Source organism: Trichosurus vulpecula, chromosome 5 (genome assembly GCF_011100635.1).
Source record: "Trichosurus vulpecula isolate mTriVul1 chromosome 5, mTriVul1.pri, whole genome shotgun sequence".
Lineage (NCBI taxonomy): Eukaryota > Metazoa > Chordata > Mammalia > Diprotodontia > Phalangeridae > Trichosurus > Trichosurus vulpecula.
Genome location: NC_050577.1, coordinates 179,064,307 through 179,081,412, shown reverse-complemented (window position 1 = coordinate 179,081,412; position 17,106 = coordinate 179,064,307). Strand labels below are relative to the sequence as shown.

Sequence of the window (17,106 nt, the reverse complement as noted above, 5' to 3'; positions counted from 1 at the left end):
AAATAAAGGAATTCTCTGTAAAGACTGAAGTCTTTAAATGATCCTGCTGGAACACTGCAGAGCAATATAGATTCGCAACCACCCACGAGTTTGGCCTATCAATTCATAAGAGGAGAAAAAAACAAGTGGATGAAGAATATCCTATTATACAGATTATGCAATGCAGCTGGTAAGGCAGGCTATTAAACTGGTCCATCAGAATGAAGCCCTGTATGACACTACACATGGACAATGATCTGGGCCCCAAATTAAATGGAAAAAAAAAAAAACGAACACATTGGATTGCATATGGAAAACTGCATAGTATTTTCAATAACCCCAAAATTCTCTCTGAAATAAAATCCCATCTTTTAAAATCAACACTTCCTTTGATAAAGAGGCTGCGTATTGTAACAAAGAGCTGACCTGAGAAAGGAAGCCTTGAGTTCAAATTCTGCCTCTGACCCATCCTGGCATGTGATCCTAGGCAAGTCATTTAACTTCTCATGACCCCAGGCAATTCTGCAAGATCATAAACTGTGGAGTAAGTGCCAATCTGCATTAAGAAAGAAAGTTTCCTTAGGAGGAATTCCCTATACCAATGAAATCAAGAGGTCCAATCTCAAAATTTCTAAAAATCCTTTTGCATATCTACTATGATTTCCAAAAACTGAAAACTCTGATCATCCAGAGGAGAAGAGATGTATAGCAAGTATAGGCATTTTGCAACTTGTTACTAACAACAAAAACTGTGCACAAGTAATATAAAAATATCAAAGAGCTATATAACCAAGAAAATGGGCTGCTGTTAAAGTAGCAAGAGTGAAGGATAACCAGACTGACAGCCTGTATGTAGCACTGCTACTCACACTTACAGGACTTATAGGAAGACAGGGAACAGGGTCATATTGGATGAGGGATGGATGCTTTCAGCTTTGCACCTCTGGAGAAATGCTCAGTGATGAGATCATCGATCCACAAAAGTACTAAAGTAACAAACATCACTATGCACAGCGCCTGACACATAACAGGCACTTTAATAAAAGGTTACTGACGGATCATCTTTGAGGTTTTGCATTTTAAAATTTTATATTAAAAAAAGTTTAAGATGTGACACATTAACAAAAGTGTTATGTGACTTTTGATCTTCAAGTTCTATGAAAAGAAACAGACAAGTTCAGAGGAAGTTCAGCAGCAGAACAATACATTTCTATCATCAACATCAGCATAAGCTGGATGATAAGGTAGTACCCCATACTATATCGTGTATTTGCTTTTACCCATTCCCTTTGTATTTATTATTGATATGCTTATATGTGGATGTCTCCAAAATACATAAGATCTTTCTGAGCAGAGATTATTTCATTCTTTTCATTTGTACCCCCATTCCTAACATAGGATCTGGCATATGTTAAATGCTTAATAAATGCTTATTGATTGATCTAACTTTAGCCTACACTGAGGTGATTTTCAGAATGATCCTTTAAGTTCAACAAAAACAAACATAAATATATTGGTTCAATTGTGTATATATTAATAAAGTTTATATACATGTATAAAAGAAAAAGAATTAAGCATAAATCATTAAAATTAAAATATTTGATGAGTATCTAAGAATAAGATAAAGATTCTGAGACTGCCATATTTTTCTAAAGCTGTCATATAATCAATAAATCAGAACTAAAGAACACCAGTATGAATTAAAATTTACTATCAAAAGCAAAATGTTGACCAGTAGAGGGCACTTCTGAGAACCTGAGAAAAAAAGGTAGTCAGTTTAACAGGTACCACAATGTTTAAAAACGGTTTTATACAATATACTGCAATTCAGTTTAGTAAAATGCATTGTAAATTTGCATGGGTAAACACAAATCAAATTTTTAACAAGGACTCTTATGTTAGAAAATATGAACTATTTTTTATACAAAGGACATTTATTTCAAGTAATATAAGCAATTTTATAGTCTTTTAAAGTAACTTTTTAAATTTTAAAGTACTTGCTGTCAATAGCAACAGGCAGTACCAATACTTTACATATAAATAATGTGTATTTATATAAAATGTATGTATATGGCTTATTATTAGCATTGATAGTTTTTTTCCATTCAACCTCAAGCTTTTTCTTATTTTGCAAAAGACTATAATTTCATCAACATGGGCATTCTTTCCACTTACACAGATTGCAACCTCTCTATACCTTAGTAGAGTTTTTTGTAGTTTACTGTGGTGATCAACCTGTGGTGGAAATAAGCCTCTCCCAATATGGCTAGTTTGGGCCTCACACAACGATCACAAAATCCTCTCAGAGATCAACTAAGGAGTTTCCTCATTTCACAGATGAAGAAACCAAGGTCTGTTCCCCACTGCCCAATACTCATATAGACCCACACTCAGTCATCTTGAGTGAGTTAGTACCTTCCAGAGCTTGATTCTCCTGGCATAAGCTTCAAGAACTCATGGTCACCTCCACCTCTTTATAAAGCACTGGGGTAGAAGTGACAATGAGTAAGAAGATTAAATCTGAGAAATACTATGAGACAGATCACAGAAAAAAAGGATGAAGACAGAAATCAGAAGTGGAAAAGACAAATTATTATATATCCATCTTCTGAATAGAACATTATTTGATGAGCAAAGGGCATCAAATCAGAATCAAGTGAATCAATGTTAATCACATCAACAGGCAATATGGTATAATGGAAAGAACACTAGATGGGGAATCAAAAAGACCAAGGTTTGAATCCCAATTCTGCCATTTACTATCTGTGAGACCCTGAACCAACCATTGAACTCTTCTGGGGCTCAGTTTCCTCATCTGCACAAGGGGAAATAAAATTTGTATTACCTACCTCACACGATTATTGTGATAAAAGTGCTTTGTAAACAGAAAACCACAATATAAATGTGACTTGTTATAACAGAAGAGTGTATGGTATAGATAAATCAATGACACCATAATAAAAATCCTACCAGTACTAGTAATACGTCATTAACAAATCACACATTGCATCCACATATTACCTAAATGTTTTTTAAATCATTTTTCAAGTCCAATTACTGTAAAAGGGTCTTTCCTTATGACATCTTTTGCCAGTAACAACCGAAACTACAGTTTGCCTTTTTCAGCTAGTCATCAGTAGTTATAAGAAATAAAACTGAACCAAACAAAATATCGTTATAATTATTATTAGCTATGTTACATTTAGAGCAATTTTCCCCAATAACAGAAACCTCAAAAAGTTCTCTATATTTAATTTTGCTTATTTGGCATCTTGTAGCACTTAATAACCATTATCTGAGAATCATAAAAATATTAGGGTCTGAGTCAGATACACACAATAACACATATACATCATGACATTTATGCCAGGAAACCAAACCATATGGTATGTTTTCATACCATAATTGGTGACTTCAACTTCCAATGTCATTAGCAGTTTGGAACAGCAAGTTTTAATGAATTATTTCAGATAAAGGTTTTCGGAATATGTAGTTCAGATTATCAGTTATTCTTTTTTCTTATTATGTACAGGAGCTAATTTTCTATTTAAAAACAAGCGAGTTCTACTTAGATATGAAGCATGGGGTAGTGATCAGAAGATCTGAGTGGAGTAGTATTGGGTCCTGCCTGTCAAACATACTAGCTAAAAGCTAAAAGACCACAGGCAAGTCACAACCTCTCATAGGCAACTCTTTTAAAATTAAATTGCAGCCAAATGCTAATTTTTATTGGTAGGTTATTTTTACACTGAGCATCAGTTACCCAGCGTGATGAAAAGCAAATGCAAGCAAAAAAAATTTAACTCATTAAATCTCATAGAATCTCAAACCATCTTGAAATCATCTAGCCCAACTCTCATCTGAAACAGTAATCCCTTCCATCTCATAACAGGCTATCTAGCTCTGTTTAAAGGTCTACAAAGATGGAGAACTATGTCATGAGGCTCTTTACTTGACTTCCAGAGAACATTAATTATAAGTCTCTCCTCATACTGAGCAAAATTTGTCTAACTTTCACCCAGTTTATTTCCATCTAGCCTAATGAAGAAGAAAATTTCAAATATATGCTGTCAATTTGCAAAATATCACCATCCTCTTCTCTTAAATCACTCTTACCCATACTCTCTATCCTACCAAAATTCACACTACTGAGATGCCATAAAAAGATTTTGAGCCACCAGTACATACTGTTTCCTTCGATAGAACATAACCTCCTTGAAGGCAGAAATTATTCTATCTTTTTATTCCTAGTGCTTAATAGTGCATGGCACAGAATAGGCACTTACAAATTTTTACTGACACATTTCTAGCTTCCTGGTAAAATCACAATCTAGAGGTGATGAATTCTTCTTGTCTGTGAAATTAATCAAGATGTCTCCTTCTGTGAATCAGTGAAGGAAGAAGACTCATACTGATATTTTTTAGCTCTCAATATAATTTTTACAAAAGCATAAACTAATAAGGAGACATCAAGTTCAAAGACCATCAGTGCTTCCCAATTTGGACTTCAAGTTTATCCCAGATCTCAAAGAGTTGAAAATTCTTAATTCATAAATTTCTACTATAACCAAAGATCAACAATTCACATTGGTTCTTCTAGCTTATCTTAGTCCTTGAAAATTCTGAACACATTTATGACCTATTTAATTAAACACTGTCAATCAGAATTTATCATTTCTTATAGGAATGAAATTATTACGATGACTTTCAGGGAGGACTTAGGTCAGTGTTACCCAAATCAATTGAAAAAACTCCATGATGAAGCTAGATTCTATCATAACCTTCGCTTTATACTTGATTCAGATGGTAAAATAGCTCTGTGGAACTAGACTTGGGATAAATTAAAAAGGGTCCATATTAATTTTTTCTTTATATTATTTTTCTTACCCTAGAACATATAACCAAAAAAGGGCTACTTTATTTACATGGATATATTATTACTCAAATTTTTAAACCAAGGGACAAAAAATTTCTAAGATCATGTAATAGTTTTATAAAATAGAGCTTCTGTTCCTATTCTTAAGTAATAAAGAGAATGCAATCTTTTTGTTTTCTGATGAGTTACTTTATGAACTTCAAAAACTTTTTCTAGATTACTATATAACAAACAGCATGCCCTTGATCACTACTGAAAATTTACAACTACACTGTAGTATATCTGCTCAGTCAATTGACTTGGGAATCATTATTTCCATAATTTAGAAGTGCCAAGAACATCTTTGGAAAAGTTCAGATCACAATTTAAAATGTTGTAAGGTAAGGGTCAGGAAAAAAGATTTAAGTCTGGAATTGTTTAGCTTAAGAAAAAGAAGGCTAAGAAATGACCTAACAAGAGTATATAAAAGGTTATTATACAGAAGGGAGTGAGTTGCCATTCTCAAATAAAAGAAAATGGGTTTAAATTGAAACAGCAAGATTCAGGTTCTACATAAAAGATTTTGTGACAGTGAAGATATCTAAATGTCTTAGCTTTGGATGCGTTATGATAAGTCTTAGTAATTTATTTCACGTTGTAGAACTGTACATATATTTTCTTGGGTAAATTAAAAGGGAATACTGTACTGAAATAGCTCGGTCATCTAATCCTTTTTCTCCAATTATGCAGTTTGTAATTCATCAGTACGATGATTTTTACAGTAACCTTACCTAAGACTGAACTCTAACCACATTTTCATGAACACTTTAGTAACCAGAAAGTACTTTACCTATCATTAGATATAACCGCAAAAGTTTTATTTTTTACTAATGAAGCTTGATTCTAACTTTCCAAAAATACCTGTGAAAACATCTCCCATTTAAATATGTGTGCAAGTGCTTTAAAGATATACATAAGGATATATAAAAAGGATATGCAAAAGTTTTCCCTTTTCAAGAAAGTCTAAAATATCAATCAAAATGAAAAATGAAATCTGTGTTATGCTACTGGATATGGGGCAGAGGGCAGTCCTGGAATTTCTTTGATGTAGGGAATTCAAGGGGAAGAAATTCCCTCAACCAATGGAAATTAGCAACTGTTCCACAACTTCAAATCTTAGAAGAGTTGTCAACTGACAGTAATGGGGTGACTTGGCCAGGGTCACACTATCTCTCAGTGGAAGAACTAAAACTCAGGTCTTCTTGATCTGGAGGTCAGCTTCTCTAACATGCCACAACACCCCTCATTCTGACAGTGTTTGTCAGAATTGTAAATGTACACAATACCACTTAAAAGTTAAGCAGTTCAGAGGTGGAGCCAAAATGGCAGAGAAAAGGCAGCAACTGGCCTAAGCTCCCTGCCAAACCCATCTAAACACCTTTAAATAATGCCATAAAACAATCCCTAGAGCAGCAGAACCCACAAAAGGACAGGGTGAAATAATTTTCCAGCCAATGACAACTTAGAAGGTCAACAAGAAACATCTGTTGCACTGGGGTGAGAGTAGAGCACAATCCAGCACAGGCCACACCAGCACAGCCCTAGCCCCAGCAAAGCAGAAGCAGGCCTTGGGAGTCACTGAATCTGCAGCAGCAGCACTGTTTCCAGAGCTCTCAGCCCACAGACAGTAAGGAGATCGAACGACTGATCAGAAGAAGATTACAGGGGTCTCTTTGCTGGCACTGGGGGGCAGGACTCTATCGCTTTGCCCATACTCAGATCTGGGTCACAGTCCTGGGTGGCAGTCCCAGGGGTAGGAGGAGCACTAGCACACCAGAACTTGCAGGCAGCAGTGAAGCAGGGACCCTCATCACAGTTCTAGGACAGAAAAGAGTACCTGTGATCACTCACAGACCAAAGCACAGGCCAGCAGAATAGGAAACACCTCTCCTTAGATCAAACCATCTTGGAAGAACTGAAAACTTATAGGACCCTAGAAGTATCTCTGAAAACAGCTGCACAAAAACCCTAAAGCTTGGGACTGTGCACCCTCCACCCTGGAAGCAGAGCTCCACTTTACAAAGAGTTAAAAGCCAAGACATGGACTGAGAAAATGAGCAAACAGAAAAAAAAATCTGACCATAGAAGGTTACTATGATGACAAGAAAGAACAAAACACACTCAGAAGAAAATAACAAAGTCAAAGCTCCTACATCCAAAGCCTCCAAGAAAAATATGAATCGGTCTCAGGCCGTGGAGGAGCTCAAAAAGGATTTTGAAAATCAAGTAAGAGAGATAGAAGAAATATTGGGAAGAGAAATGAGAGTATAGCCAAAAAAAAAACCAAAAAACATGAAAAAAGAGTCAATAGCTTGGTAAAGGGGAGACACACACACACACACACACACACACACACACACACACACACACACACAAAAAAAACCTGAAGAAAGTAACACCTTAAAAAACACACTAGGCCAAATGGTAAAAGAGGTATAAAAAAAAACAATGAGGAGAAGAATGCACTGAAAAGCAGAACTGGCCAAATGGCAAAAAGAGGCACAAAAATTCACTGAAGAAAAAACTCCTTAAAAAGTAGAAATGGCCAAATGGAAAAGTAGGTACAAAACCTCCATGAAAAAAAATCCTTAAAAATTAGAATTGAGCAAATAGAAGCTAATGACTTTATAAGAAATCAAGAAACAATCAAACAAAATAAAGAAAAAAAAAGAAAAAATAGAAAACAATGTGAAATATCTCACTGGAAAAATAACTGACGTGGAAAACAGATTTAGGAGAGATAATTTAAAAATTATCAGACTACCTGAAAGCCATGATAAAAAAAAGAGCCTAGACATCATTTTTCAAGAAACTAAGAAGGAAAACTGCCCTGATATTCTAGAACCAGAGGATAAAATAGAAATTGAAAGAATCTACCAATCATCTCCTGAGATACCAAAATGGAAACTCCCAGGAATATTATAGCCAAATTCCAGAGCTCCCAGGTCAAGGAGAAAATACTGCAAGTAGCCAGAAAGAAACAATTCAAGTATCATGGAATCACAATCAGGATAACACACAAGATTTAGCAGTTTCTACATTGCAGGATCAGAGAGCTTGGAATATGATATTCCAGAGAGCAAAGGAGCTAGGATTACAACCAGGAAACCCAGCAAAACTGAGTATAATCCTTCAGGGGCAAAAATGGATAGTCAATGAAATAGAGGACTTTCAAGCATTCTTGATGAAAAAACCAGCACTGAACAGAACATTTGACTTTCAAATACAAGATTAAAGAGAAGCATAAAAAGGTAAGCAGGAAAAAGAAATCATAAGGGCCTTAATAAGGTTAAATTGTTTACATTCCTACATGGGAAAATGATACTTGGAACTCATAAGAACTTTCTGATTATTAGGGATTTTAGGAAAAGTATATCTAGACAGAGGGCACAGGCTTGAGTTGAGTATGAAGGGATGATATCTAAAAAACTAAAATTAAGATGTGAGAGAGGAATACACTAGGGAAAAGGGGAAGGAAGAATGGGGTAATTATCTCACATAAAAAAGGCAAGAAAAAGCTTTTACATTGGAAAGGAAGATGGGGGAGGTGAGGAGTAAATGAAGCTTACTCCCACTGAAAGTGACTCAAAGACAGAATAACATACAGTCAATTGGATATAGAAATCTACCCTACCCTACAGAAATGTAGAAGGGAAGGGGATAAGAGAAGGGGAGAGGAAAAAAAGAGGGGAGTGATAGAAGGAAGGGCAGATTGGGGGAGGGCGTAGTCAGAAGCAAAACACTTTTGAGGAGAGACAGGGTGAAAGAAGAGAGAGAACGGAATAAAAAGAAGTGAAAATAGGATAGAGGGACATACAATCAGCAATCGAAACTGTGAAGAAAATTTTGAAGTTTCTATGATAAAGACCTCATTTCTCAAACATATAGAGAACAGAGTTAAATTATAAAAACAAAAAATATGAACAAGTAATCAATGCTATCTATAGCAATAAGAAAAAATGCACTAAATCACTACTGACTGGAGAAGTGCAAATTAAAATAATTCTGAGGAAAACAACAAATGTTGGAGATGTGAGGAAAACGAGACATTAATGCACTGCTTGTGGCGTTGGGACCTGGTTCAACCATTCGGTAGATCAATCCGGAACTATGCCCAAAGGGTTATAAAACCATGCATACCCTCTGACCTAGCGATACCATTACTAGGTCTGTATCCCAAAAGAGATTTAAAAAGAAAAGGAAAAGGACCTATATGTACAAAAATATTTATACTATCTCTGTTCTGGCAAAGAATTGGAAATTGAGGTGGGGATGGCTAAACAAATTATGGTATGTAATTGTGACAGAATGTTATTGTGCTACAAGAAATAATGAGCATAACGCTCTCAGAAAAACCTGGAAAGACTTACAGAAGCTGATACAAAGTGACATGTGCTCTGTACAAAGTAATAGCAATAAGATGATCAGCTGTGAATGACTTTGGTATTCTCAATAATACAATGATCCAAGACAACTTTGAAGGACTTATGTTGAAAAATGCTATTTGTCCCCAGAGAAAGAACTAATGGTGTCTGAATACAGATTGAAGCATATTTTTTTTACTTTCTTTATTTTTCTTGAGGTTTTTTGTTTGTGTTTTCTTTCACAACATGACTATTATGGAAATGTTTTGTATGACTACACATGTATAACCTATATCGAACTGTTTGTCTTCTCAAGGAGCAGGGTGAGGAGGGAAGAAAGGAGAGAATTTGAAACTCAAAGTTTTAAAAATTAATGTCAAAAATTGTTTTTACATATAAGTGGGGAAAAACAAAATACTAAAACAAAAAAAGTAAAGCAGTTCAAAATTAATTTTAAGTATATTTCACAAGGGACCTGAAATACATTTCAGCTAAGTATTATCAGTCAAACTTCAGTCTATTATATGTATGTCATTACCTAATATCACACACATAATATTTAAAATAGACTTACCTCTATTGTAGGATCATACTCATCTACAAAGTGATTCTGAATTAGCTGTATTGTCAAGGCACTCTTGCCTACGCCACCAGCTCCAACTACCACAAGCTTATATTCAGTCATTTTCAGCAGGCCTTATAACAAAGAATAATAAAAATGTGATCAGAATATTCTTCACACATAAATTTAATGTAGCCCAAACTTTTCTACAGGCTAGAAATGAAACGGATACCTACCTTTATGTGGGACATACACTTTTAGGATATACTCAAAAAATGTAATGTTGAAAATAACTTTGGTAAAGCTTGTTTTAATGGCTGCAATGGACAGAAACATAAGTCAGATTTCTGCTAAAATACTTTAACTACATAGCTTAGAAATCTGACTTTTATAATGTTTATGACAACTTTCCCATCAATATTTTGAGAAAAATAAATCCAGTGTAAGTACAGGCATGGTTCTTTTATCTCATACTCTTACCAGACAGTTTTTTTTAGAATGGCCAATGTGTGGGTTTTGAGCTCGTTCTCACTGGAGTATGTCATGACTTCACAGATGAGAAGTAGAGAGTACCATACTGTACACCCTCGACTACAGTGACTGAATACCTCCTCTGCTGCCATTGTCATTTTTCTACAAAACTCTAGCTTCTAAAGAGATGGCAAAAGCTGTAAAATCCACAGCAAAGATCATGTACAGGTGGCAAGAAGTATACCTTGGCCAGCTTCAGATAAAACTGACAAGGAAGTAAAGTTAAATAAGGTTAAAAGTGTATAAAAACAAATTATTTTAGTAATCAAAACATTTATTTTTAAAGGACATAAAAATAGATTCCCCTTCCCATAGTGAAATTGTTCAGTTTGTTGAACATCAAGAATATGATCTACATTACATGTACTACCATACACACCCTGCCCCCCAATATGTAGACATGTATGTGTGTGTGGTGGGGGAGGATAGATAGATGGATGGATGGATGGATGGAATAGCCATTGATTTTCTTTATGGAACCAAAGAAAGAAGAAGTACAAATAAGAAAGGCCAATCAATACCATTTAGAAGGAAACCGACAATAATCCCAAACTAGATATTAGCTCCTGAACAAATGAGTTAAATGTGTGCATGAATGCACATACAAATACATTCACCGTCTGTACATAAATATACATGTACATAGAAAAAAAAAAATAAGGTCTATTTGGCTGACCCAAGAATAAAAAATAACCAAATAGGTCAAAATCCAGATACTCTGATTTGTCAAATATACCATTCCCCAGCCTGTTTTGAGCCCTACCCTCCAACAGGGCCTTAGGCTCCAAAAGTGTTTGTGTCAGGTAAAGAATAGCCTCTTGATTTACCTTTTTCCATACCCATTTGCCTCCAACATGAGAACAAGGAACTTGTATCAGCCTAGTTCTTAGCCACTACAATCAGGAATCTCATGCTATTTGGACCTCCTTGTGTAAGGGTCAACAACAAACAGCATGGAGAACACCTACCAAGCTTCTAAGCTTAAGCAGCAGTTCCTACACAGGGCCTTTCCTGATTGCCAGAAATTGCTAATGCATTCCCAAATTAGCTCATATTTATCCTGTGTATATTTTGTATTTACTTTTATGTGCATCTGCTGTTTCCATGAATAAAATGTAAACTCCTTGAAGGCAGGGGCTCTTTCCTTTTGCTCTGTGGATTCAGCAAACAGCACAGTGCCTGGTACATACCAGCTGTTAAATAAATATTTACAGAATCTGAGCTATAACTTCAACTCCTAGCTCTTGCCCCCCCCCCAAAAAAAAATCTGATTACCTTAAAGTCCAAAAAGCAAGTGCTAACTCAATGAAAGTTAACCGTGAAGTGCAAAATCCTGTCTTGACACTTATGACCTCCACAACCTGGCTCCAGTCTCCAATTTTATCTTGTACTACTTTCCCTCATATACTCTATAGCACTGTCAAAATGGAGCACTTAGAGTCCACTGTGGCTGAACAATCACATGCTTTTCTTTTTGTGCCTTTACTCATGAGGGTCTTCCCCTCAAATCTACTAATTTAAATCCTTTACGTTATAGGTTCATAGGATTTAAAATTGAAAGAGACCTTAGAAATCATCTAGTCCTACCTTCTTCCCTCGGGCTTCCCTATCTGGGCAAGCTCACGAATGAAAAAATTAAGGTTTAGAAAAATGAATTGACCTGCCCATTGATTCACAGTAACGAAACTAAGATTCAAAATCAAGTTGTTGTTTTACTAAATCTGGTGCTCCTAGCACTAATTTCATTCAAAGGATAAGGATGGACCCTGTGATTTCATTGGTCTAGGGAATTTCCAGGTGAGGAAATTCTCTGTACCAACACATTCTCTGAACTTCTTAGGGAGTTGCCTAGTGCACTGAGAGTTTAAATGACTTGCTCTGGGTCACACAGCCTAAATGTGTCAGGAGTAGGACCTGAACCCCAGGTCTTTCCAGCTTCAAGGATGGCTCACTACCTACATTCTCAGACTCCCTTCTCTCCTTCAGAGCTCCTCAAATAGAATTTCCTCCCAAAAAGCTTTTCCAGATCCTCCAAACTGGAAGGAATCTCTTTTTTTTCTGAGCTCTCATAGAAACTCTCTAACGGTAGTTAACATATTCTACTTTGTGTCACAGTTTATATGATCATAGATTTAGAGCTAGAAGCAATCTCAAAAGCCATTTAGTCCAACCCTTTCAGTTTATAACTGAGGAAACTGAGACTTGGGAAGGGTTAAATGATTTGTTCAAATCACAAGAGCTTTGAACCCAGGTCCTCACATAGTGCCTAACCACGTACTTAACATCTCCCTTACTAGACAAGCTCCTAAAATGCAGATGCCACTCATATTTTATTCACTTTTGTATCCTCTATGTGAAGTGCCTAATCAATTTCTAGCGAATAAACAAAGGTGTATGTGTATGATTATATTTTAATTTCTATACACATGAAGAGTTCCTGAAAAGCTGAATATAAATAAAATCACATTTTAAATTAAAGGAATATATCAAAAGTCTTAAAAAAATCATAATTTTTGAAGCTAGAAAAATGCAGTATAACAATACCTAACATTTCTGTAATTCATACTATATGCCAGGCACTATGCCAAGCACTTTACAATTATCTCATTTGATCCTCACAACCACCCTGGGAAGTAGGTACTATTATCCCCATTTTACAGATAAAGTGAGGCAAACAGAGGTTAAATGACTTGCCCAGGGCCACACAGTTAGTAAGTGTCTGAGGCTGGATTTAAACTAAGGCCTTCCAGGCTTCAAGCCCAGCACTCTATCCACTGCACCACTCCAAGCTCATCATTGTACAAATGAGAAAACTGAGTCAGAAAGAGGTTAAGTGACAGTAACATAGCCAAGAAAAGAAACTTAGCAATTTAAGGTAAATAATACCCTCTTAATTTACCTCTTTCTGCAAATTCAAATTTTTATATCAGTTGTTTAAAACAGACTACCTTTGAACACGGCTAAGGTTCCAAACAACGCCTAGATGCCATCAACTACGTTCAGTGGATAAAGTGTATCATTTTGAAGCTGAGTCCATCAATACTGACATCAATCAATGACTAATGTTAAGACTGTCTGGATATTAATAGCCATTTTCCCTTCTCTAATTCACTATGCTTACTACTGCATATGTAAACATCAGCGAGTCTGGAGCTTTAGCTATAACATATGCACACACCTGATTAAAAGGCTTCAGAGTAAGGTGTTTTGGCGGCCACAACCGAGTCCTCACCACTGGTCATTATTCCTAAATGTTGGGAGTTCTGTTACACGGTATCACTGGAGTAACTTCTAGGATGGTGAACATGTTCTGCATTCTCCAGTACAGATAACCACTTTTAGTTTGTGGGTGATTTTTTTCCTTGCTTATAAATAAACTTGACTCAGCAAAACTGTCTGAGATAAACCATTTTCCGTGTACAACTCATACGAGGTTTAATTCCGCACACCTAGAGCTTTCTGCGGCCACTCGCCGAGGCTATAAAATGTCACATACAAGGGAGGTAGTGGGGAAGTCAGCGGCTGCAGCTGGACCCTCCCCAATGCAACCTCAAACAGGGGTCTACGACTACTTCTCAATTCTCTTGGGCAAGGACCCCCCCCACACACATACACAGTCTTTGTTCACAAGGAAAACGACCACTTAGCGGCGGCGGCGGCAGAAGTTTCTCGCTCGCTGGGGGAGATGCTAAGGGCGGCAGGGAGGACGTCGCCAGGCAGCCGGAGCTGGGCAGGGGCGGCGGGGAGCCGTCCAGAAGGGAGTGCACCGACCCACCGACAGACAGACCGGGGCGCAACCTCCACCACGCCCGGACCCGCCCTCGGGGCGGCCGAGTTTCAGCTCGCCTCGAGCCCGGCCGGCTCTCCGGGGAGGGAGGGAGGAAGGAAGAAAGAAAGGAAAGAAGGAAGGGGATTCCCGTTCAGGAAGCGACGGCAGCCTCTCCCTGCACCCCCCACGGCTCGTCCCCGCCGTGGCTCCGTCCCTCCCACACCGCCCGGGGTCCCCCCCACCCGCCCACCCCCGCTAGGACCCCTAATTCATTCACTCTCCGTCCGCCCCGCCCAGCCTGGCGCCGGCGAGGAAAGGTCGGACCCCGGGCAGGGACTGAGCAGGGAGGGCGGCGGGGCCCGTACCTCTCTTCCGCGCCGGAGAGACGCTGGGTCTCGGGCCCGCACGGCCGCCTGCGTTAGCGCCGCTCTCGAGCCCGCTCTGAAATGGCGGGGGCCGGGGAGCGCAGAAGGAGCCGGAGCCCGAGGCGCAGCCACCGCTGCCGCTGCCGCCTCTGCCGCCGCCGCCGCCACCACCGCCTGGGGAAGTCGAGCCCCGAACGAATGGATGGGAGCCGCGAAGGCCGAACTATCGATGCGTTCCGCGTTCGACTTCTTTTAGGGCGGGCGAGAGAGAGGAGGGAGCGGCCAGGGCGGTGTGAAAGGAGAGAGAAAGAGGGAGGGAGCCAGGCGAGAGCTGAGATCGAGCTTAAGTGGAGAAGGAGGAAGACAGTCGGTGCAGGCGGCGCACCTCACGTGCAGGCGGAGCTAGGCCGGAGGAGGAGAAGCTAGAGCGCTAGCTAGCTCCACGCCCAGCCTGACAGACTAGCGGCCCCCTTCCGCCCCCCCACTACACACACCCATCCATCCACATACACACGGAGGCTGCCAACTGGCCAATCCCCTTCCGCCCTCCAGACCGCACTCCCGCCCACGCGGCTCTCCGGCCACTCACCTTGTCTCTAGTCGTAGACACTCTCCTCCCCCTCCCACTCATCCACCCAGAGCGAGCCGCCACACCTTCGGGTCTCCCCACGGGCACCCTTCGAGCGAGAGAAGCTCCCTTGTTCTGCCCTACGTCTGGTGCCGCCGACCGGCCTGCCCAGGTGCCCAGAGCGTATCTTCAGCTTCTCTGGTCCTTGTGTCCACCGGTTCTATCCATCAACCACGGCTGAGCAAAGCCACGCTTCTGCGCCTTCTCTCACGACCCTGAAAGCCTGTCATGGTCTGGTTTGCTCTCCTGTTCTGCTAACCTGGAGGACTTTGTGTTCCCTGAATCCCGCATTCCGTCTCCCACCTGTGCCCTCTTTTTTCCTCTCTTTCTACCTTCGTTTCATTGCTATTGAGAGCTCCCAATGAGGAACTCCCTCCCCCTTTACAAATGTAGATAAGTACTTGCAGTACAATTTGTAGTCTTGGAGCTGAAGTCCGCCAACTATTTAAAAATTTATTCCAATCTAATGAGTTCCCTTTGTTAAACTATGTATTTTATTTCTTGCATTTTTGATTGTATTTTTTCAATTACATATAAACTAAAATTTTAACATTCTTTTTTTTTAATTGAGTTCCAAATTTCGTCCCTCACCCACCCCCCTTCTTGAGAAGGCAAGGAATTTTATATAGATTATGCTTGTGCACTCATTCAAAACAATTCCCATACTAGCCTTGTTGCAAGGGAAAACTCAAACCAATATGCAAAAATAGTAATTAAGAAAGTGTGCTTCACTCTGCATTCAGAGTCCATCAGTTCTTTCTCTTAGCATTTTTTATTATAAATCCTTCGGAATTGTTTTGGAAACATGTCTTTTGGTTTCAACAGACTAACAGAGGGAACTGTGATACATCCACACCCTCCTTCCACAACCCTCATAAAAAGATTAAGGACCGTAGCTAGAGCTGCCTAGGAGGTCGTGACTTGTTCAAGGTCAGACAGCCAGTAGATGTCAGACACTTGAACCCAAGTTTTCTGGGGTTGTATATACCACAGTGCCTCTTTGAAGGCTATCTGTTCGCAGATTTGGAATACATTCCATTCAATTCCAGACTCACCTCTGCTTCTTAAAATCCCTAATTTTCTTCAAAATTCGGCTAAAGTGCTACCTTCTGCCTGAAGCCTTTATCATCCCGCTCCCCGCCCCACCACCACTTTGCCTCTCTGGAGTACTCTCCCTCTCCTAAAATTCTCTTGTTTTTGCTTTATTAGTATAATTGTTTTATCCTCTCCTCAGGGTGGGACTTTTTGCTAGCTAGGTCAAATTGTAATAGAGTGCTAGATTTGGAATCAAGAAGACCTGAATTCAAATCCTGATACTGATACTGGGTGTGTGACCCTGGTCAATTCACTTATCCTGCCTTTCCTGACCTGGCTTCCTCATCTGTAAAATGTGGATAATAATAGCCCCTATTCTTACATGGTTATATGTATTTAAATCAATATTACTTGATTACTAATATTGTTACTGTGATATAAGAAAATATAAGAATAGAATATAAGATATAAGAAATGATGCATACAGAAAGGCATGGGAATACTTACGTGAACTGATGCAAGGTGAAGTAAGCACAATATATACAATAATTACCACAATCAAAGGGGAGAAAAAACAAGAACAAAACAATCCCAACTGAATACTGTAAATTATAATGACCAAGCTTGGCTCTAAATGAAAAGATACCTCTGCACCTTCTTTGAATAGGTGAGGGATTATTGGTGTGGTGCACTCTGAATATGATGTAAGACTTTTTTGATGCTGTTCATTATCACTGAACTGTCTCTTTATTCTTTATTATGTTGAAGAAAAGACAATACTGTACTTTGAGTTTTCAGCACAAGTCATCCAGAAATTTTATTGTTTTAATCTTATTCTAAATCCAAGCATCCTAGGTTGGAAAAATATTCAAAATGTCATGGTGTTACACACACACACACACTACACACACACACACACACACCACACACACACACACTACTCAATTCTGAAGTAATA

The 17,106-nt window shown here is 38.7% G+C and overlaps 1 protein-coding gene across 2 annotated transcripts in view; it reads right to left on the bottom strand.

Annotated features, from left to right (window-relative positions):
* The window catches only part of KRAS (KRAS proto-oncogene, GTPase), a 50,786-nt gene extending 36,038 nt beyond the window's left edge, over positions 1-14,748 (bottom strand). Inside the window, exons 1-2 of one of the 2 annotated variants that reach the window (XM_036759216.1) lie at positions 14,486-14,748; positions 9,833-9,954 (exon numbers count right to left, since the gene is read on the bottom strand). In XM_036759216.1, the coding sequence (XP_036615111.1) occupies positions 9,833-9,943 (111 nt within the window). In that variant the 5' untranslated portion in view covers positions 9,944-9,954; positions 14,486-14,748. The remainder of the gene's footprint in view (positions 1-9,832; positions 9,955-14,485) is intronic. The other variant, XM_036759217.1, reaches the window with a different exon arrangement.
* Positions 14,749-17,106: the final 2,358 nt, after the last annotated feature.